Source organism: Pezoporus wallicus, unplaced genomic scaffold, assembly GCF_028554395.1.
Source record: "Pezoporus wallicus isolate ANWC-B61680 ecotype Strahan unplaced genomic scaffold, APGP_CSIRO_Pwel_v1 contig_2871, whole genome shotgun sequence".
NCBI lineage: Eukaryota > Metazoa > Chordata > Aves > Psittaciformes > Psittacidae > Pezoporus > Pezoporus wallicus.
This window is the reverse complement of record NW_026640775.1, coordinates 5366297-5389779: the sequence shown is the minus strand read 5'-3', so window position 1 is coordinate 5389779 and position 23483 is coordinate 5366297. Positions and strand designations below refer to the sequence as shown.

Here is a 23483-nt window from a genome sequence, read left to right as displayed (position 1 = left end):
TTGCTGTCACTCATGGGTTTTGGTTTGTATTCAAACGTAAGGCCATAAACCCAGAAATATATGACATGAAACTGGCCATGGGCTGGGACCAGAATGGGCACAGCAGGACTGAATCATTTGGCCCAAACCGGTGACCATCGAGAAGACACAGGGTCTGGGTGTGGACTCATCTCTCCTCGCAAACCGCCTCCTTAATTCAAAGGTTGCACCTGAGAATATCCCTGGGGAAACAAGCCACTTAACTGTCCTCTCCACCCCTTCTTCTTCAAGAGTAGTGAATAGCTCACAGGAGACCCAATGGGAGGGAGCTGCTGCAGTCTCCATGAGAACATGGTGTGCTACTGGGCATATCCTTGGGAATCCCAGTGACTGCTAGGGCTCAGAAGTCCCAATGACGGTTTGCTGTATTTAAAGTCATACTGACCTCTGTCGTACAAAACACAGGGTCATGCTCAGGCACAGCCAGAGAATGACCCATGAAGGCAATGAATCTTTTCTCCAACAGAAATGAGTGATGCTGTCCCACGTGATACCACAGAAGTGCCTCTGGATACCTCCCTGCCCCACTGCTGGCTTGCTGCTGGGGCTGAGGGTAGATGCCTGATCTTCCACTGTCTTGACAGCAACTTTCTTTTTAAGCGAGGTGTAACAGGACAGAGGCCAGCTCAGCACACAGAGAAGAAGCCTGTTTGGCCAAGGAAGGACAAACTAGGTGGTGCAGGAAGCTCTTGCTAACACAGAAACAAAACCTGATTTAGGCATGGGGATAAACTACATAAAGAATTTTAGAAACTTGAAGAGTAAACATCCAGGAGCTCAGGAAAGGACATCTACTTGAGGAAGAAGGATATAAGGCTCTTGTGTGCAATGAAGAAGCTCAGGGACACCAGTAACTCCCCCTCAAAGCTCTAAAAGAAAAATCAGAGCTAGGGAAGTCATTAAGAGAAAGAAAACAATAAAAACTTCCACCTGTATCAGCATAACTCCCTGGCTACCATCCTTCTCTCCCCCAGGTTTCTCTTTGTGCAGGATACGATTATTTATTGACGTATCTATTTACTCAGCTCTACAGTGCTTAACACCACGGCTGCTGGGCTGCTTATGCTGGCAAGACTAGAGCAAGACAGAAATGGAGAGAAGCTGAACTCTAGAACAATACATGCCAAGTGCCTTCTGCAGTGCATACTACCACTGTGACAGGCTACAGACAGGGACTAAGCCTCAAAAGCAGGCTCTAGGCAGAGAGAGCCCCACAGCCAGATTGGGCATATACGCTCCTCTTCAACCATGAAGTGCAAGCAGGTGATAGCTTTGGTGGGCTGCAAAGCCAACCCTTGGTGTAACTTTGCTCCAGATTGCTCAGTGCTTCAAGACCCTGAAGAGCACCCTGCAGACACACCAGCACCTGAGCACACCTCTCTCTTTGCTACCAGTAACTGCTGTGTGGCACTCATGGGTACAGCAAAATTACTAAACCAAACCTACAGAATTAAAAGTCCACGTTAGAAAGCATAGCTGAGTACAGATGACAGGCTAGCTAAAGGGGCTGTCAGGCCTCCTTCTCATCCTTGATCCTATGTTTGTGAACTGACATGTCGCTATGCACTTCCAGCAGCATGCTGCCACTTGCCCCATCTCTTCCACAAGCATCTGCTTGGCGCTATTACAGCTGCTTTGCAGCCATGTCCTTTCAACCCAGAAGACTTTACTCTTTCCTTTTCCTGCAGCAATGACATTAAGAGGATTCAGCCCAGATATAGTAGGACAATGAGTTCAGAATCATCAGCATGCCAGTGATATCACAGCTAAGCTGCCCACTGACACACCTATGGGTTTTGACTAATGATGAAAAGGAACTCTGGCCAAAATGAGTCATGGGAAAAGAAGAGTATCTGGGAAAATAAGCTCTGTATGATTTTCTCACGAGGAGCAAATACACCACTGTTTCCACAAGATCCAGAAAAAACTAATTGGTAACAACTTGTCAGATCACAAAGAGCTTTCAGTACGGGTCGGAGAACACTGGTCATCTTAGCTTTGTCTAACCCAGGAATGACCAGAGACAAAAATGTCCTGGGGTGGGTCTACGGCTGTTGCTAGAACAATTGTGAAAATCCCAGTAAACGATGAGAAGGGGGAACTGCCAAAAAAACCCCAAATCACCTAGGGGAATTTAGTATCAAAAGTCCTGTGAACTTTCATCAGATTTTATGCACCAGAACTCACAGAGAACTTTCCAATATCTATATGGATGAAGAGTAAGAAGAGACTGGAAACTAAATTCAGCAGAAGAACAGTAACTGAGGAAAAAACTTCAGTGGAAAGAGGCAAGTTTAACACCCTGTATAAATACCCAATTAATTCACTGTTTGCAGCACTCCTTTGTGGACATACTCCTTGGGTTCAGTTATTTTTCGTATCTCAAAATAGTCACGCTTCCCTCTTCCGTCCTTCCTGGGCTCATGGGAGACTGAAATGAATCACCAGAGGACCAGATGAGTCATCCAGCCAAAGCTTGGAAAGCGATGCAAAATTGGTCATCACATCCACAACTAAATCGTGGATGACGGCAGCCCTCCTAGCAACCAACCATGCATTAGGCAGAAAGGGTTGGAGACCACTGCCATTATGAGCCATTATTTTAAGCCAGACAGAAGGTGGCCTTAAATGACATTAGCATAATGCAAAACAAGTGCTGACCCCTGGTTCTACATCTGACACAAAGCCTTTCTCCATCCCAGTCACATTAAGAAAAAGGAAGTTCCTTATCTCAGAAATGGCCATCTCCATCTTCCAGATGGGCTATTTCTAGCCAATTTTCCAACTTCAATAAACCAAATCCCTAATTCATTCAATTTCTTTAGAGAACCATCAAATCTTAACAAAACCTGTTTAAGAACCTTTTAAGAACGCAAGTCCGTATTTCACAGAATTATAGAATGGTTTGGGTTAGAAGGGACCTTAAAGCTCATACAGTTCCAACCCCCTGCCATAGGCAGGGACACCTTCCACTAGACCAGGTTGCTCAGTCCCATCCAAGCTGGCCTTGAACACTGCCAGGGATGGGGCAGCCACAGCTTCTCTGGACAACCTGTGCCAGGGCCTCACTGCTCTCATGGTAAATAACTTCTTCCTCATATCTAAAATAAGGAACCTTAATTTAACCTTTCATTTTTATGTCTATTATCTTCACAGCAAAACAAAGTGGGGCAACTGCTTTTGGGCACAGAATGTGTATTTACCTAAAAGGCTTTTTATGGTGATTACAAGTTTAGCATTCAGGACAGCGGATGACTGTTACACCTGTCCAGAGGAGTCTGGCACGCTCTGAGCAGATGCAACACTCCTCTCACCTATGCCAAACAGCAGCGAATGGCACTGAAGGACTGCACCCCAGAGATGGCACCAAACAGGTTTTCATGAAACTGCTCTAAATTTCCCAACTAATGATGTCACTCCCATTTTGTCTTGGTCCTTCCCCCCAGCTCATCCTGGGTTTTAGCAAGGCCACGATGCATCCACCACTCCCATCCCTCTGCACCTTCTCGCCTTTTTCTTTTGCCAAAAGAAAAGGAACCAAAGGAAGAGCTGAGAGGCTCAGATGGGCATCAGTGAACAAAGAAAGAACCCAACAAGCCAGAGTGACACTGAAGCCTTAGAGAAGATGGACATCAAACAGAAGCAGGTGTAGCTGAACATTCAGTTTTAAAGACTCAGGGATAGAGACTCCAAGTTGTTCAAATAAAATGGTAACTTACTCCATGCTCTGCAGAGGCAGAAAATAAATATGAAACTGGATTTTGGCAGTACCAGTAGATCCCAAAATTGACCTTCCTGCTTTATGCTCTGCCTGCTTCAAGGAACGTGCTATTCCTGGAGGAGTTTTATAAAATAAAGCCCAAGCAAGCATTCTCATGTCCTCTCCACTTCCTAAAGCCAACGCAAGCAGCTTGCTTAAGTGGCCCTCCCACTCCCTCCAGGTCCTGGCACCTGCTAACAACCCCGCACTGGCACCATGGGCTGCCCTGATACTAATCACAAGCAGAACAGCAACCACAGTGTGCAGCTCAGCACACATGAGCTACAATAAACTTGTCAGAATGCAAAAGACATGAATCATATGGATTGCCACAACAGCAACAAGGAGCGTACAGCCCTGCTAAAACAAACAAACAAACAAACAAACAAAACCCTAAGACATCCCAAAACACAGATGTAGATAAACAGACACTCTCCTGAGGCTGCCAGTACAGCTATGCTACAGGGTTTGCCTGAAAAATATATACCATCCTGACTGTGACACTTCAGAAATGCATCTGTAGTGGGGAGCCAGGAAAAAGTAGGAATAACATGCAGCCTCTTCTTGCTGAGAACCTGGACCCTGACCAAGTAGATGCCTGGGTTGCCTGGGATGCAGCAAGTGAGAGAAAACACCTGTAGCAAAGGCTGCTCTGTCGGTCACCGATAGATGTGGATGCAGAGGATGCCCAGGGTATATTAGAAAACACATCCCTGGTGCGCTTAAGTCAGCTGGAGGTGCAGCTCCTCTCACATCAGCAGGGAAGTTATGCTGGAAAAACAGCAACGCCTTTTCCTGCTGACAGTCCTCCTGGAGTCTTTGGCACAGCCATGAGACTGAAGCAAGGAAATAATGCTACAGGTGCATCTGAGGGGTTTCTACGCTGCCTTTAATCTTTGGGCAGCCTTCAGAGTGGATGAGATGACTACTCCATCCATGCTTGCAGGCCACCAGGACACACCATTTTGACAATTAACCTGTCATTAAATACTACAGTTTGGATGTATTTTTAACTCATTCCACTCTAATACACCCAATGGGGTTTTACCATTCTCTTTCCCCTCCTGCTCTTTAATATCTCACTGTGTCACCTACCAAGCCATTGTCCTTCAAAAACCTGCAGACATGCCTCACCTTCTAACCGGCAACTGCAATCCTGTAACCCAAGAGATGAATCAGACAGACAAAAGCAAAGGGGAAAGGCATAAGGCCAGTATATTTGCTTTTGCTGGAGGATTCAGGCCAGAGACTTCAGCTTTTCCAGGTCAAGAGAGTGTCTGCATTAGAAAAAAATCTATAAAATCTTTATTTAACTGTTCCCTTAGGGCAGCAGGCTAGACCCTCACACCACGTGGGTCTGTGTCTCAGTTTAAGTGCGTGAACTGTCTTAACTGACTTCAGCGGGACAACTCATGCACTGAAAGCTAACCACACATGTAAGCGTTAGCAGGATCAGGGCATTAGTCATCTTCCCTTGTTTTCTGCAAATCACCAAATTTGTGGATACAGTTCAGGTATTGGAGTCATACTTGAATCTAAATTAAACCCCTCTGCCCCACTCTCCCTCTTTTAAAAGTAATTTTCTACTGGTTTGGCAGTTGGAACTAGATGATCTTGAGGTCCTTTCCAACCCAAACCATTCTATGATTCTATGGTTAAGTATGTGGTCTGTTGATGATTTCGAAAGAAATCCTGTGGATATCCAGCACCCATGCCCACCCCAGAAGCTGCATGCTCTCACAAGACCTACTCAGGCACTCTGTAGCTTTCCTTTTCCAGCATTTTCTTCTAGAAAAGTTTTCTTCCTTCCTTTTTTTCTCCATAACTAGCAATATGCATAGTCACACACTGCTCTCAGGCAGAGTCGGTGTGCTGCTGCACTTTCTCCACCTGGAGTGAAAACATTCCGTGACACTGTGCTGCCTAGGTAGCCAGTGGTGACGTCACAGACCGAGTATTGTGGCTTCAGCTGGAGAACCAGAAGCAGCAGCAGCAGAATTCCAAAAACAAACATTCTGTTTTGGTGTAAGCAGCTTTCACAGAAAAGAGGGGGGAAAAAATAGAAGTATATATAAATATAGCATAGATTTTTCTCAAAGAAGTATAAATAAATATATGATAAACACAGCTTTCTGTAGGCAGATCTTTCAAAGTCCCAACTAGGTTTGTCATTTTGCTTCTTTTTCAGAATCAGGCCCTTATTACCTTTCAAAAGAAACATTTCCTATACTTTCCTTTAATTTTGTTTTTAATACCTTCATGTTTCATCACTGTCCTCAAATAAGCAAACACCACTGCTGCATAAAGAAACAGCTCTCAGGAAATAATGTACAGTGTGTTTCCAAACGCTTCATAAATCCACAGGCAGCTTGCAAATACTGCCTGCATTCCTGTGTGAGGATGGTTGTTTTTCATGTAAGTCACGTATTAATGCAATTTGGAAAAAAAACAAACCCAAACTTAACCCCATTCAATCACATCACCTTCCACCTTTACACTGAAACCCAGAGGTTATAATTACACCCAGGAGCAGGACCAAATTAAAACAACCGCTGCTGCTGCCTTGTACTCTTTTTTGAAAAGAAAGGTGATCCTTTCTACTGCACCTTACATGCTCTGTCTAACACAGAACAGGGCTGTCTGGCAGGCAAAAGGGCAAAGAGTAGATTTTCATGAGGTCAGAAATGGAAGTGAGGTCATTTTCAGAGGTTAGAAATGGAGTAGCACATCCTACGTCCTAACACGTACCAGATCTTCAGAGGGGAGCATTATCTTCATTACCCTGGTTCTGCCACTCAGGACTTCTTCAAGCTGTAGCACCCCAGGAGCAATGTGGAGGGAAGCGGAAAAGAGGATGTGGGCACTTCATGGGTTAAGACATTTTCCACCCCTTAGTAAAGGTTATTTAGAAAGCAGCACACTGTGACAAAGCCAACACCCAGCAGTCTGGGTGTGAAACACCAGAGGCTCTGACAACAGGCTGATGTGTCACAGTGAACCCCCAAATTGACCATGTCTGAGCTCTTTGCTCGCACTGCTCGACGCAGTCTTTCAGAGAAGACAAGCCCCCCTTTCCTCCAAAATCCCTTCTCCAGAGCAACTCTGTCTTTCCCTCACCAGGGTTATGGGAGACGGGACACTGGTGGTGATCCACACTAAGCATAGGTACAACCTGGAGGTGACCAAAGACCTGTATCAGTGGTTGCCGCTGTGTGCAGGTACACATTGCATGAAGGAAGACCTAGGGACTATGGTCCCCTCATTCCTCCCTCACAGGGCCCTCAGCTGGAGCAGAATCACCAGTTATGCCCCAGCATCTTCTCCAGGGTTTCACCAGGGCTGAGAGATTTCAGCTCACGGTTACACACTGCAAGCTGCCAGCTAAAAGGCACGCCTCCTTTCAGAGGAGTGAACAGCAGGGAATGTGAAAGGCATTTGCTATTAAAAGAAACAAAAAAGCAAAAGAAAGAGAAAGAGAAACTTCGTTGCCTGCTAAACTGTCTAATGCTTGAACAACTGCAATAACCAGGCAATTGCAATTGCAATTGGTCAAGACAGACCAATGTTTGTCTTGACAAACCCTTCTGAAAATTCACATGCAGAAGGGGAAATACTGCTAGGACTTCAGTTATCAGCTTCTCAGGGGACACCACAAATAATAAGCTGTTCCCTCCCCGAAGTACCCTAATGGCATCCTAGATTTACAAAAAGTGATGCTTGAATATATTTTCTGAAATATAAACTTGCCATGCACAGTCAAAATTAAGAAGAAATATAGGGCATTTTTAAGAGAAGCTCCATGGGGAAAAGCAACTGTGAAATAGCCAAACATCAATTATGAAAACCACATCAAGAAGAGGCTCTTGTGCACAGGGTTTAGGGATTTGACGAAAATGTGCATCCTGGCTTGACTCACAATGTAGGCACAGAATGTGCAACTTTCCTCAACTTGTACAACTCAGTGAGCGCGTTCCTTCCTCTGCTGAACTGTAACCCTTTAAAGTCGGTGTATCTATGCAATATTCTTGCATCTCATAGCTCTTTGCTCTCTACTCCAAACTCCTCTGCATCATCAGAGTGACCAGCTTACTCCCATCCTAACTTAGTGCAGAAGAAACAGCCGATACTACTGTGACATGGGCAAACTTCTCCTGAAGTCACCCAGTAGCTTGCTCATTGGTGGCATGATCATGATTTTTACTTCAAACCTTCAATCAGAGCCTCCTCCTCCCCCAGCTACTGCCCACATAGAACTCTGAACTAGTAATAGGCTTCAGGCAACGCTACTTCCTTCTATGTGAGGAAACACATATGGGTAGAAAAGCAAAATGTAAGTTAACAAAAGCAGAGGGGTTTGGGGGTGATTCTGTCTGTGAGTTGTGGCTGGATCATTTTCCCAAGATTAAAGCATGACATTCTTGTGCATGTCCCATGAGGCAGGACCCAGGAGAGGGAGCATACAGAACTGCGAGTACCCAGGGTAAGACCAGGAAACGCCTCCCCACAAGACCCACAGCAAAAAGCAATGGGATGATCTTGTGCTTCTTTAAAAGTCTGTTGTTTTGTGGCATTGCTGTTTAATGGTACACAGCACTGTTATTAATAAACAGCATAAATCGGACAGTTGTCACAAGGGGAACAAAAAAAAAGACACAAGTTTCTTTGCTTTTTCCTCTATTCCTGACTGTATCTCAAGTGTCACATATGCTCCTACAAGCAATGCCTGGATGCAAGGCTTCACTATGAATTTTCCTCTCCGATGATGGATCACACCACGATTTTCCATCTCTTCTTCTTCCAGGAGCAATGGCTGTTTATTATTCCTCATGCCCACTCCACATGATAGAAAACTATGCAGAAAACAGGAAAAGGTGAAAGCAAGGCTATTTAAAGCTGCAAATCAAGAATGCAAGGCTTAGGAAACCTCAGCTTTGTGACTGCCTGCGCAACCCTCCTTCATCCCTCTTTCTTGCCTGTGTACTGTGGCAGAGCTGTTAATCACATAATCACAGGCTATTTTTCTACAGGACCTTGGCCTCACCCAGTACAGCAGGATACACGGAGCTCACCTAGCAAGCAGTCACTATTTCATCTTCTCTGCACTGTTAGAGGTGTGGCCCCAAGCCTTGTTTACCAGGTACCTGCCACACTCTACTCTGCAGACGGAATTAGTAATTTACTCATGGGCTTTCCTACAGTATGCATCATTAGAGTAACTGAATGTTTCACAAACAGAAAGGAATGTATTTTCACAATGCCCTCATAAAGTAAGACACTGTATTATCCATATGTCATGGGCAGGGAATTGAGGCACAGAGAGATTAACATGAAAAGCTTCCACTAATTTTAAATGCCTAATTGAAACTCTTAGGACCAAATCTTTCAGAGATTTGTTCTGGCTGCTGAGGAGGTGGTGACAACAGGGACTTTTAAGGCTTAAAACTTGGCCAAGTTTGGGCTGATGATCTTGGAGACAGCAGAAGTGGTGCCTCTGACATAGATACCACGCAAATTTTATTGGGTTGTTAAGATGGCAGTTTGCTGTCTTATTTCTTTGTACATTTGTTCTATTTAACATGCACCAAAAAAGTCAACAGGGGTACTAAAGAGCCATTTTCTAAATACACATTCTGAGGCAGGTAGCTGGGTTGGAAGTTTTTTGCCCAGAGAGTTTAAGTTTGGTAAAGGTGTGAGCAACCAAACAGAGGGTCTTAAAATGGGGAAGCTGCTGGATGGCCTCCATAGCAGGCCATTCCCATGAAATACACTTTTCCTTCTCTTGGGTGGTATTATCCAACTGTTGAAGAAATCACACAGGCCAGATGTTACACTAACTGAACCAAGGCAAACTTAAATGCAACCTGTAACTTAAGCTTTCTTTCATATCCTGGTTCTGTTCAGATAAACAAGATTGATTTATTGTTAATCTTAATGCACAACAAAGTCTTGTTACTCAATTCCACATAGCAGCTTTTGCTTAGAGCATGTCTATCCTGTTCCCTCTGAAAGAGAAAGCAAGGTAAGTGTCAGGCACTGTAGACAGCACTGGTCATAAGCTGGATATAGAACTGGCAGATGGACAGTACTCAGAGACAGTGAATCTTACATTGGTACAAACTGATCCTTCCCCTGATTATTTACAGGGAGATTCACAAAACCCTGAAGAAAAGGTCCCTCTGAAAATTCCAGGCAGTGATTTATCTGTGTTGACACCAGGAAAGATAGACAGATAAAAAGACAACAGGGTGGCGGGAAATAAATCAACCAGTTGCTGTGCCAAGCCTTTCTCAGAGTAATAAAGTATTTTTAGAGACACTTTTGCATAAGCATAAAACCCAACCGTGCAACTGTCCACCACCACACAGGGCTTAGGGGGAAAAGAGAGTGAGACAATATGGGAGCTGGTAGGAGAACTGGTTCCTCCATCACCTTGTGAACATGCAAGGACAATGTTGGGATAACAACTCCCAATGATTCCTCTTTGCAACTCAAGCTGTATTCCTGGCAAATGATGTTATAAACTGTCCCTCCCCTAGACACATACCACATGCACACACAGATGAACAGAGACCCAGTTTCTCTGTCCCACACCTAAAATTCTTGCCATACCTCCCTGCTTTTCAGCTAGTGATGTCTCCTGACTGCACTAACATTGACTAATTTAGTATTTTTAATTACAGAGGGATTTACAGCACTGCACTACAGTGCTCTCTTATTATACCCACTGTTCCTACTGGATCTGGGTACACTCTACTTACAAAGTTGCACATTAGACAAATTACACTGCACATTAAGTAAATCTCTCTCTAGAAACAGGATTAGATGGAGAGGCAAATCTTCCTCATTCCTAGAGTGTAAATTAATATTTCCAAAATCAATATGAAGAGCTCCAAATCAATTAAAAAAAAACAAACTCCCCAAAAATCCCCAACCAACCAACCAAAAAAAACCCCAAAATGTTTAAACATTTTCTACAATGAATCAGATTTATACAGGAGATGCATTCTTTTCCTCCGAGTTCACTTAATAAATAAAACAGCTGGTCCGAGGAATCAGGTCAATCAGAGTCTAGAAAAAAGCCCCATTAAAGCTGCTATATAACCTAGTTTCTCAAGCTGCATAAGGCATCCTAATATTGGAGGGGCAGAAGCCCATGCAGAGACAGGCTCAGCTTCTGGCCCCTCAGGGTTATGGAGGGTATTTACTATGAACGATAGCAGTAAGAGAGGTATATTGCAAACATGTAAGGAGCAAGGCTCTGAAGGAGCACAACAAAGACGACATGATACATCCAGACCTATACGTTAAATATGGCTAGTGATCTTGGGCACCTAAGTTGAGATCATCCAACATGAGGAGATGGTAAAGCACCATATTTTCACATATGCTCAGATCCCCTCAAGGCTAGGCTACCTCTGCTGCCACAGTGGGTGACAGCAGCTCTTCTCACAGCACTCCATGGCTGCAAGCTCCCATCCCTCCCATGCCACATGAGAGGATCAATCCAGCAGCACCCAAAGCCCTAAGTGTGTTACATGAACACAGAGCCTATCCCACTGCAGGCAGAAGACCCCCGCAGCACCAGCCTTCCTCCTCCTGCATTGCACACGGCTGTTGTTGTGATGCCCAGGCTTTGGTCATCTTGGAAAATGTAGTCTTTTATTTATATGTTTGAAAATGCTTTGCCAAGGATATCACAGTCCACACCCTGAAAGTAGACGGAAGAAAGTAAAGTGACTTGCTCAAGCTTAAAGTGCAGTGCAGCAGCAGAACTGGGAAATGAAACCTCTTGACCCACAACCCTAGGTTTTAGCTTCTTAAATAAGGATTCACTTTCCTCATTAAAAAACTAAAAATGGGAAAAGAGGGAGGAGTATGCTATAGACACAATGAACTTGCCCCTCAGAGGGCTAATGACCTGATATACTTTTTTTTTTTCCCTTCTCGCCTCTATTTCCCCCGGTACTCTAACTTCAAGGACTATCCTTCTTTACTGGTCTACTTTAACCGAGAGTGTTGGCTCAATATCCTTTTCCCAACCACCTGAAGCCAGAGACCATCTTTCCCACAGAGGAGATTACCTTCTCGCTTTCAGGCTCTCTGGATGTCCTCACAACACCCTGGACTGACACTACTCCTCTTTCTGGATCATGCTGAGGGACACCAAAGTCCTATCCGCTGGTCTCAGCCTGCGGTACGTGGTAGCCTGTAAGGGTACCCTGGAGGTAAAACCTGGTTGTTCTCTATTAATTTTTCATTTCAAGAATGGCTCCAGGGAAGGGAGGGAGATATAGGTCAGAGACTTTGGGGGCTGATTAGTAACTCTGTACATCTTCCTTTTTTCTTCTCCCTCCCCCCTCCCTTTTTTCTTTTCCCTTCCAAATTCAGAAACAGAGGGTTTTCCCTCTGTATTTCTCATTTACTCCTCGAACATCATCAGCATTAGTCAGCAAACTCCTGTTATTTCCTCCACAAGCCCAAGACACTTGGAGAGTGACTAACCCTTCTCTCCTCACACTCTGGCTTCAACAGTTGCATCTGTTTTCTTCCCTGAGAAAAATGGGTCTCTGCATTGGCACATGTGCAGTACTCCCCTGTGGTCACTGCCACATATGCTCCCACTGCCACGTGCCTGCAAACACCACGGCACTTTATGCTGAAGAGCCAGGAGGTGATGGCAGGGCCTGCATTCAGGTCACTTCCTCACCCATCATCACAGCAGCAGCGTCCCTCAGGATGGCAAGCAGTTAGCTACTGCCCCAAGCACAGGCATGCGAAGAACACAATGGAGGAAGCATGAAGCAACCCCGATTCTCTTCGCAGCCCTGCCAGTAACCTGGTCTGTCGGGTCACATCGCCTCCATGTGCCTGTATTAGCCTTTTCTTCCCAGGACCAAGAGTGTCTGCTCTCATCAAGGCACCTGGCACCTCACACAGCATGCAGAAAGTCTCCGCCAGGCTTCTGAGGCACGAACACAGGGTGAGTAAAAACCCAGCTCCTCGTGACTCAAGGCCGCCTCATCAGAGCACGACAGAAGGCTCCTCCTGGCCAGGTGGGCTTGCACAAGATCTCCACCCACAGCCACGCTCACAGGGGACCTCGCATGCAACTCACGCTCACATAGGCATGCCCACAGACCTGCCCACACTTTGCTCTCCGCATCGTGCTGGAGTTTGTTGCGTCCCCTTTTCCAGGGTGATGCCCAAAGCGCACAGACCACTGTCCCCTGTGTCTGGCATGCAAAGAGGATGCCTTGGCCTCAGGCTACTGCAAGTGCTACCTGCTGCCAGCCGTAACCCATAATGGGAATGCCCCACATTCACACCAGAGCACATCAGTAAGGATCAGTGGGAAGGCTGGCCAATTTGGTGCCAGAGAACTCCATTCCCTTTGCTTTAACATGCTCACCCCAGCAGTGACCCCACTCCTGCTGCTGTTACCTCTGTCCCCATTGTAGGAGAGCCTGCTCCATCGCTGTGTAGGGAGGCATGAAAATAAACCACCGGTTCCAGTGCCACACTCCCTCCTGGCAGATCTGTTTCTCTCTTCTTAACTGTTTCCAAGTGCCTGGCTGTTTTATAATCCCCACTGAGCATTCCCTTAACTCCTTCCTCACTAAGCCCTTCCACCCTCCCTCTCCCGCTTTCTCTTAAAAGGCAGAAAAAGCCAAGGCGAGGTAGGGGGTACAGAAAGCGAAGGAGGGGGCCTGAATCAAGGAAGGAACAACTGAATCAAACTGAACGTATAATAGAACAAGCAAATTAGTCATTTCCCCAGCCTTCTCTTATGTAGACGAACTGACTCTTCTATTAAGATAGGATTTTTTTGTGGACATTTGTGCACCTTAGAAGCTTACTTCTTTGCTAATTTCCTGCTTTTTCATACTATAAGGTCAAAGGCTTCTGCTGGTAGCACAGTTTTTAATCACACAGCAACTTGCCCTTTGAGGTCTGTACTGAAATTGCTTCCTTAGATCACAAGCAAATACGAGTTGGCGGCTTTACGTCCAGTGTCACCATCAACCCATTTATGCCTAATGCAAAATCCAAGAATCGAGCACAGGTATCGCTCCCCAGTGGAAAGGATGTCAGTGGGCTGTGTGGAGGGGCTTGGATAGAGGGACACAGCCTCCTGGCTTCCCAGATGTGGAACACTGAAATTGCCCTGAAGCGTACTGGTGAGAGCCACACACGCTATGGGTGCTCTGTGTTGCACGTGTGCGTGCACTCATGTCAGTGAGTGCCAGTGGCAGAGGAGATGGAGTTACCTGGCCCGAGACATTTCAGGAGACCAACCAGGATAACTACAGCGTGCTGCAGGCCACTGTGTGCCAAGGTGTGCTGGCAGCACGGCGCAGGGCGGGACAAGTACAGCGACCCAGCAGCTTTGGGTTTCATAACCGTGATTACGTGCAAAGCAACGCCACAGAACACCCCGGTGTGTACGCTGCTCCTGTGACAGGATGAATAAAGAACATGGTGGGAGGGGGGGGGGAAGCCATGGCTTTCACACATCCCCTTCTCAGGTGGAAACGCCACACTTGAGCTGGCTGCTGCTCTTTCCTCAAAGCCTATGGCTGCTGCTTCCAGCGTCTTGAGGTAACCCCTGACAGCTTACACTCGAAAGTTTGCCAAGGTATCTTTTTCACTGACAAATGAGCTATTCTGTCACACAAGACTGGGCCACGGGGCTTTTGGAAATGGTTCTGCTGATGTTCAAGGGGAGCAGCTTGCTGTGCAGAGGAGTGGCAGAGTTAATAGTAGTAGGATCAGCACACGCTCCTACCTGCCATCTGCCTTCAGCTCAAATAGGCCTTCTGCTGAACTGCCAGCGCTGGGGCCTGGGCTGGGCTGGGGCCGCTGCAGTGAGCAGCAACTCAGTGACATGAAAGACTGCTTGGGTTAGTTGATTAAGAGCGCAGGAATCCTGTATAGTGCTAGTACTGACTCGGTCCAGGGATTTCACGGGGGTATTTAAGCCTGGTTCTCCAAAGTCTTTTGCACAGGTGGGTGTTTTTGTGCCAGCTTAGACCAGCCCCATGAACTGATCTCAGAAACAGGGGCCTCTGAAACAGCTATGCTTTCTTCTTTCGTCACAGTAGAAAGTAGGGATAAATAAAGCTTTAACTACATCACTCCCCTGTAAAGTTTAACACCTTCACACGCATAAAGCTCTGCAGGAAACAGAGGAAAGCCCACTGGTGCCTGTGGACTTCTTTTAAGCACTGGCCACTGCCAGCAGGTCCCGGCAGAAGCTGCTTGGCTCTGCTTGCGCATATCCCAAACTCAAGAGCTTTCCCTTTCGCTTTTCCTTTTTTTTTTTTTTTCATTTTTAGTAGTAGAAGAGTTGCTTAAGGCTTGTGGATGACCTTAAAGTACCAAAGTGCTGACCTGCCACTGAACTCTTGAGCCTGCCAGTGCATGAAGAGCAGCACTTGGTCCCCTTGTAGACTCATAACAAAATGCTGAGGTTCTCTCCAACATTGTACTATTCTGCAGTGATATCCTACAGCAATTTAAACGACTGCTGTGGCTGATCTCCAAACCTAGGAGGGGACAAGCAGAGGAAGCAGCAAAAGGGTGCTAGTCTGAAAGAAGGACAGGGAGCTGGGATGGGCACAACCTGCCAGCTCCAAAAGTGAAAGGAATGGAGAGGCCCCTCCTTCCACAGACAGAGGAAGGGAAAAAGACAGACGAGTGAAAAGTCTGGACTTAATAATGAAAAACAATAGCTCATAATTTATTTTCATATCCCCTTGCTAATGCTGGAATAATGCTAACAGTGGAATTCCTATGGCATGCATGTCATGCCTGCAAATACCAAGTGAATTACTTCTCAGCTAAGCTATGGGCTATGGCACTGAGCAGCACATTCGTTACAAGCAACTGGATGATGAACAACAGTTCCCAAATTCCTCCTTCACAATGCTACTTGCATTAGTTGTAATTTAATGAGAGCGAGAGAGAAAGTTTTGGCTCAAACCACTGAAATAATACTGCCTGATGCTGCTTCCCACTGGGTTTTGTATTAACTCACACCACCATCACTACCTCCACCTCCTCCTACCTCCTCCCTTTTCACACCTATCCTCAGGTGCTAAAAGTGGTGTCATGGAACCCATCAGCATGGCAAGACAGTATTCCAGGAAGCCCCCAAGCACATGCATTCCTTCTGGCTGAAAGGCAGGAGAGGACACAGAGCTCTCCCTCTCCTCTGTCAACAGTAACAGGAGGGCCAGAGCAGCCAGTCTCTGTATGGACAAGCCTCCAACTCTCTAGTTTCTTCCTCCTAGAGACAGTGCAGGTGAAAAACACTGCACTGCAGGTCTGAAAACAGACCACCAAGGGCACATAGCCTGACACATGTCAGTGCAGAGCTCCCACCATGGTCCTTGTGACTGATTCTCAGAGGAAGCCACAGAGGGGTTGCCCAGCCTCATCCCAGCCTCGCAGGCTGTCTTAGCCCAGTTGTCGCTCTTTTTAATGATTCTGAGATCTGGTAAGCAGCCAATAAATATGAACAAAATCTTTGCTATGGGTAAGGCCTTCAGCAGCATAAGTGTGCCATCACTACTGATCCCCAGGTGAATCTGGGAATTGCTACCATGGCTGCCTCTCATGAACCCTCGGGTAGGTCTGTACCTAGGTTGGAAAAGACCTTTGAGATCATCAAGTCCAACCTTTACCCCAGGGCTGCCAAGTCCACCACTAAGCCATGTCACTGAGGGCATCTACATGGTTTCTGAACACTTCCAGGGATGGCGATTCCAGCACTGCCCTGGGCAGCCTGTGCTAATGGCTGACCACCCTCTCAGTGAAGAAATTGTTCCTAATATCCAGTCTAAACCTCCCTTGGCACAGCTTGAGGCTGTTACCTCTTGTCTCACCGCTTGTTACTTGGGAAAAGAGACTCAAAGCCACCTCGCTACAACCTCCTTTTAGTTAGCTGTAGAGAGTGATAAGGCTCCCCCTGAACCTTCTCTTCGCCAGATTAAACAAACCCAGTTCCCTCAGCTGTTCCTCATCACACTTGTGCTCCAGACCCTTCACCAGTCCTGTTGCCCTTCTTTGGACCTGTTCCAGCACCTCTCTTGCAGTGAGGGGCCCAGAACTGAACACAGTGTTGGAGGCACAGCCTCACTGGTACCCAGACAAACCAGGGACAGCCTCTTCAGAGAGGCAGGGGCATCTTGCAGGTTTCTGCCCTGGAAGGAGCCAGCCAGCATCACCTCCCATTCCTGCAGCAGCCTTGCCACAGAGCCCACTCCCCTTTGCATGACAGGACATTTAAGCACCAGATGACCCTACACCTGAGGTTCATGCCTGAAACATGACTCAGTGCGGGGGATCTCATGTGTTGGGCCAGAAGAAAGTCGAGAGGTCTGATCTGAGCAGCAGACCTACCAGTAAGAGGCTGAAAGTATCATTACTGCTCTCCTGGTGTATTCAGTCCCTTCAGTGTTCCCCACCAACAGCGCATAAATGGCAAACATCCATGGATTCCTACTGCATTGAGCATCCAAAATCCTCCTTATTCCCTTTATGTCACATGTAATTTGGAAGTCCCTCACCCCCAGACACATTTTGTAGTGTTTTGAAAAAAGGAATCCAAACTAAATTTACATGTTTCTGAAACAAAGGTACAGGCAGGGGAAGGCAAAACACCTTATGACAGGAATCAATGTTTTTGTGCAAATGAGACCTAGGATTCAGTTACCTTCCAGCCCTCCAGCATGTGTGACAGTCTTAGCTTTGGCTTAAAAGCCACCTGTTTTTCTGTAAAGGTAGACAAACACCAGTGATCCTTTCTCCAGTGTCCTGGCTGAAGTCCCACAGACCTGATTTGGGGGGAGAAAGGTGGGCAGGACACCACAGGATGCTCCTAGGGACATCTGCACACATGGGTCTGTACAGGCACACAGGTACACATGTGCTGGGAAAGTGATACAGCAGGCACAGTGCTGGGGGCCATCCTCAGAAGTGATCCAAACACAGATCTGCCCTTTGCCAAAATCCTCCTCCCAAACCCAGGCACAGCATTACACACTCTGTGGCTTTCCTAAAACTACGGATGTGTTTTAAGCAGTGACAGGACTCTGGAAGAAATTAAAGCATTCAACGTGGAAGTGACCCCATGTGAATGCAACAAGAGTTGCTGCAATAAATAAACCAGGGTCACAGTCACAGACACAGAAACAGGAAGGAACGGTATGCCTCAGCCTGCTGTGACTACCTGTGCGTTGAGCAGCTCACCCACTCCAGCAGTGCGGGGAGCCCAGCATCCCCCTGAGGGACACCAGATAAAAGGGATCCCTGTGTAGAGAGCAAGCATGGGGAGGAGGGGATCCAGGCATGACAGAGGCCCACAGCAGTGGGTACATGGCCTTTAGGAGCTCAGCACAGGGGTGGTGTTATCTGCTACCAGCAGCAAGCTGAGCCGCAAGAGAAGCAGTGACCAGGCCACGGCAAGACTATAGGGATGAACACAAGTAACCAGACGTATGGAGACCAGCTGGGCTGCATGCAGAACAGGCCAATTACTGCAACAACTTCTGTGGGCATCCGGTGAAAACCACAGAGGTCAGAACCACCAGCCGCAATTAAACACATTTACAATTTCAAACCCGACCAAATCCAACACTTCTGTTGGGACCAAGGAGTTCAGCTGTAGGTTCCTGGCCCTGCTGGGAAGGCAGAGGCTGCCCAGCCCCTTGGCTCCCCTCCTGGCAGGCTGTCACAGTTCACAAAGGGTGACACTCAGCAGCAACACTCAGTTCCCTTCAGTTCCCTTTTAGCCTTCAAATTAAGGCTTACATGGGGCTTAAGTGCAGCCCGTCTCAACACGGGGTTGGATTTCACAGCTCTTGTGTACTGCTGGGTTGCCACCTCAAACTGAAAAGAGGACAAGCGCCTCAGAGGCAGCCTCGCAGGCAGCCCGTCCACCCAGATACCACGAGCAGGGGAGGGGGAGCTCCTGGCTTTGCACCCAGCCCTACCTCTCTAGTGAGCAAGGAAGGAGGGCTGAGGACATCAGGAGAGGCTGCTGCTTCCCTTGCCCCGGTTAGCCAAATAACTTCCAATATCTGACTTTCAGCAAGCATTTCATGGTAACCACAGCGTATTCTACCTATGTGACCATGCCTGCACTCTTCCTCCCCTGTGTGCTTGCTGGCCCCCCAGGGCTCGCCCTGAGCCTCAAGATGACCTGTGCTTTCCAGCATTCAGCTCCCATGGTAAGTGAGCATGTTTTCGATATGTGGCATGCTACTTCCTTGGCCACAAATGCCTCAGGTGGGCTGGTCATCTTCAACCAAGCATGACAGAACATGACAGGGCTGTGTTGGGGAAGGGGCGGAAGAGGAGAAGAGGCTGCCAGGAACAGAAGAAAGGGGACAAACTACGCAGGGAGAGTGAAAGCCCCATTCCCTTACCAAGCCCTGCAATAACAAGAGGGTGAGATGGACAGGAGTACCAGCTGCCATTAAACCGAAATGAAAAACTATTACCTGCAACTTGCTCCAGCGATGCCAAGTGACATAAGCACATTTCCTAGCTCACCCCCAGCGCTGCCACAAGCATCTGTTTTATTGCGCCTGATATCAAAAGCACTGGGCTTCCCTGCCTGAAATTCTGCCCTACCCTGTCATTCACTCACATCCCATCTTCTTCCCTCGCACACTATTTCCTACAGGCAACAGCTTTTTGGCAGGAGTCTCAGTATCTGTTTGCAACAGGGCATAGCAAGGGAAAGCAGACATCTCCTTGTAAAGCATCCTCTTCCTGAAACCCCTTCAACCCTTCCTGGCTGAGAGGAAATGCAGGGATTGATAATGACTCAAGTGCTCCTTTGGGAAACAGCAATGATTTTGGAGGAACACAAAATAACTTTTAAGCCAAGCCCAGTACTACAGAGGGGAACTTCAAGTCTGTAGCTCAAGTTTGCAGCTGAGCAAGAACAAAACCAGGGCTCAGACACCTACTTGCGGGGATGCTGAAAAAGATACAGGTACTTTACTGAGATGGTCTCACCTACAACAGGTAGGTTGTGAGTGACACAGTAAACTCATCTAAATGGATACAGATTCCCCATGGGATATTTCATGTGCTTACAGATGCCAGCTGCATCACAGGACCAGGTCAAGACTTAAATAACTGAGGATTTAGGAGGACCCGAGATACATTAGTAGAGCTGCAGAGTTAACCAAGAACTGGTTCAGTAGGGCCACCAAAACCTGGGACTGGGAGAGATGTGTAGAAGATGTCAGCCATGCAGTTGTTCTGGGTCAGGATGGAGATGAGCTCGTAGATGTGGATTACGGACCACTCCCTGTCAGAATGTCTTGGATGATATTTTCCTCAAGCTTAGATTTCTAGTAACCCTTTTGTTCAGTCTGAAAAGAGTCACATTGCTCCAAGAAATCTCTCCCTGCCTTTTTACAGGCAGAGTGGCAGTGTCCCCTCCTGAACACACTGTGATTTACAGCCTTCCACACTCACAGTGGCAACACAACCCCTTATGCAGAGACTGCAGACAACACTCCTGCCAACACATACGCTGTCACAGCATCGCTCCACATAAACACCCTGCATTCACCTTGTTTATATTTCCTCCTGTACAGGCTGCAGCAGCTCACAAACACACAGAAAGCCTAATTTATATTTATAATATATCTCCCTTCTGCATCCCCCGCAGTGGAAAAGAGCCCTGGTATAAACACAATTTGTTGAGAGAACAGTGTAATAGCTCTAAGGAGAAACAGGCCCACCTTGCCTTCTGTAGATAAAGGAGATGAAGCCACAAACACATTTGCACGCTCCTAAACATTCCTACAAACATGGAGAGAGTCTGCCAACATGGAAAGAATCCGACATATGCATCATACATACACACATGTACTCTTCCACCTGTGTTCTCACACACAGAGCTCAGAAACAGCATCTACCATCCCTTCTGACTCACACATGCTTTCAGGCAGCACAGGCATTTGGAAGGTGCACTTTCATTATCAAGGTGCTCACAGCCTCAGATAAGCAATAAGAAAACAACACCGTATGAGAAGTACTGTCACCATCAATGGGATACGCCTTGTCAGGCGGCTCAGCTATTTTAAAATGGGGTTTACATCGTGTTCCTTATCCTCACTTGCTAAATACATATACATTCTGATGTTGAGAGAATGCAGCGGGGAATGTGGTGGGAAGGCAGGTGCTTCCTGTGCCACTGATAGCGCTAAAAGAGGAATTTATAATTTTGTAATTGTAGTTATGACTAAATGTGATCCCCACTTGCTTTGTATGCACATGCCTTGGAGGAGTTATGAGGTCCTGGGTTTCTCCAGGGTTTCCACAAACTGGCTGTAACCAGGAGTTGTTCTTTTGTTTTAATCTGGCTTCAGAGACAAGGATGTGACCTCTCTTCTCCCTGTGAAGGACCTCACCCCAGCTTCCCTTGACCCCATCACTCCAAAACCTGACTGTGGAGCATGTTCCCTGCAGGAGAACACCATCAGCCTGCTCAGAAACTGGGGCTAGCATGCCAGGCTGGCACTGTGCTGGGGAAACACACACAACCAATCCTCTGGCTCCCAATAAGCTTCCATGAAGGCTAACTAACTATTAATTCATGTCAAGGTGTTCTGTGTTCATGTATCCTCTGAGTAACTTCAATATGCGATGGCACTGAAGGGTCTGAATGACTCGTACGATTTTTTCTGCATGCCAACTTCTCTCCCATCCTAGCAGCACTAAGATGCCAGAAAGCTCCTGTGCACTGATGTACTGGCACCTAGAGGCTAAGCATCACCTGATCTCAGAGCTGCTCCACTGCTGATCCACAGCTCATCCTGTAGCATGTCGCCAAGTTCCCGCAACAGAAAGAGGCTGTTACCTACCCCCCTAACACATTGCATTGCTAAAACTAGCCGCCATGGTACCTATTACTGCTCTTTTCAGATGCTGCCCCTGCACTCCTTCCCAGGGCACTGGAGTGCCTAAGAGTGGGATCAAAACTCCTGGTCAGTTGTTAAGGTGCACAGAGCACCACCAGAGATATGCCATGTTAGAGAAAAGCCTGCTTCAGGTATTTTAAAGACTAGACAATTTAACTCCCCATAAATTCTGCCACAACAGGGAAGTTAAAGATTGCACACACATACAGAATTAAAAGGCTATCCAAGAAGGTTTTCTCGGATTTTTTTTCTCCAGATTTTGAAGTTAGTCATCTAAATAGGGAAGTAGCAGTGATGGCCAGAAATTACCACTATCTGGAGGCAAAACAAAGACCTGTTGAAAATCCTTGCCAAACTATTTGGAATATAACAACACTAACTGCTGCCTAGGAGAAAATAAAACCCCATACACTTCAGCTGGATGTTCTTCACCTCTGGCCTCATGTTTTATGCAAAGAGATAGCCTTCCTATCAATGTAAGCATCAAGCAACATGGACACTCATCCTTCTGCAATCCTGCTGCTGTCAGCTCCCATTGGCAGGACAGCCTAAAGCCACAGAAGAACCATGCAGATATTCACAAACCAGGACCCCAACCCACTGCCAGAACAGCTCTTCCAGAAACATTACTGTGAAAAGCTAACAGACCACCTCTGCCACGACCACTCTCTAGGTAGGGCGCAGCACTGTCTAGATATCATACTTCTGCTGATATCCTTCTTTTGGTACTGCTCCCTCTTCTCTCCATGCCAGCTCAAGCTGTGGCATCCTTTCTCAAATACATGTTGTGAGCTCTCTGGGGCAATGCTAAGCCACATTTGTCTATCTTTTGGAAAATCTGTAGCACAGAGGTTCTTGATTTGCTGGTAGTGGCTACCAGTAATTCATAATCAAAATAAAAGTGAAGCTGTACCAAGGGATTCTTGTGGCTTCAAGTTTTCTCCAGACTTGATTACTCTCAGAAGACACAGGAGAGATACGACTGAGATGAAAAATAAATCTCAGCCTACTTGGTTTACACACAGACCATCAAAAATAATGCGTCTCTATTGCTCTGACCTCCAGATCTCTTTTTTCCTTTGCCTTTTCCTAACCTTTAAAAGGCATATAAGATAAACAGAGGAGAAACCAGGCAGACAACATCCTCGGAAGGGATGTAGGAATATAATCAAGCCCTTAGACACACACACACAAACACCACAATTTATCTCTGCCTCCCCCTGTTTGATATTATCCTCTGTTCTAGTATCATAATCTGTTGCTATAGAAACAGCTATGATGTCACTATGAGAGGTTTATGGATGTCTTGAACAGGAAGGAAAGGTACATGATGATGGGAGAGAAAAAAGAAAACACCTACAAACAGCTGCTGAGCAGGAGATGTTCCAGGAATGGCAAGTGTTAACAGCGAAAAGATAAATACATTGACAGTGCTGGCGCTGCTGCAGACAAGAGCAGAATATAAACCATGTTTTAAAAATAAAGAATGCTTACAAATTTTGCCTACAAGTAAAAATATTCTGGGAAAGCTAAAGGAGCTTCCTGAAAAAAAAAAAAACAACAAACTTTCTTTGAAACGTTCTGCAAGTTTTCTGCGACTGGATATTTCCTGAGCCTTGCTGCTGGAGTCCAAGTCTCCATCGACTCACTTGATCATCTGCTGCAGTAGTCCTTCCAGAAGCGTTAGGGTAACACCCCACCAATGCAGCTAACACTTGGGGATCTTGCTGGCTATC

At 46.5% G+C, this 23483-nt stretch overlaps 1 protein-coding gene across 4 annotated transcripts in view; it reads right to left on the bottom strand.

Annotated features, from left to right (window-relative positions):
* Nucleotides 1-23483, bottom strand: part of HIPK2 (homeodomain interacting protein kinase 2) — a 128962-nt gene that overhangs the window by 94034 nt on the left and 11445 nt on the right. Inside the window, exon 1 of one of the 4 annotated variants that reach the window (XM_057420676.1) lies at nt 5550-5667. The exons of 2 other annotated variants lie outside the window; for them this stretch is intronic. In XM_057420676.1, coding sequence (XP_057276659.1) covers nt 5550-5622 — 73 coding nt within the window. In that variant the 5' untranslated portion in view covers nt 5623-5667. Of the gene's footprint in view, nt 1-5549; nt 5668-23483 lie in introns of those variants that run through there. One more of the 4 variants, XM_057420673.1, reaches the window with a different exon arrangement.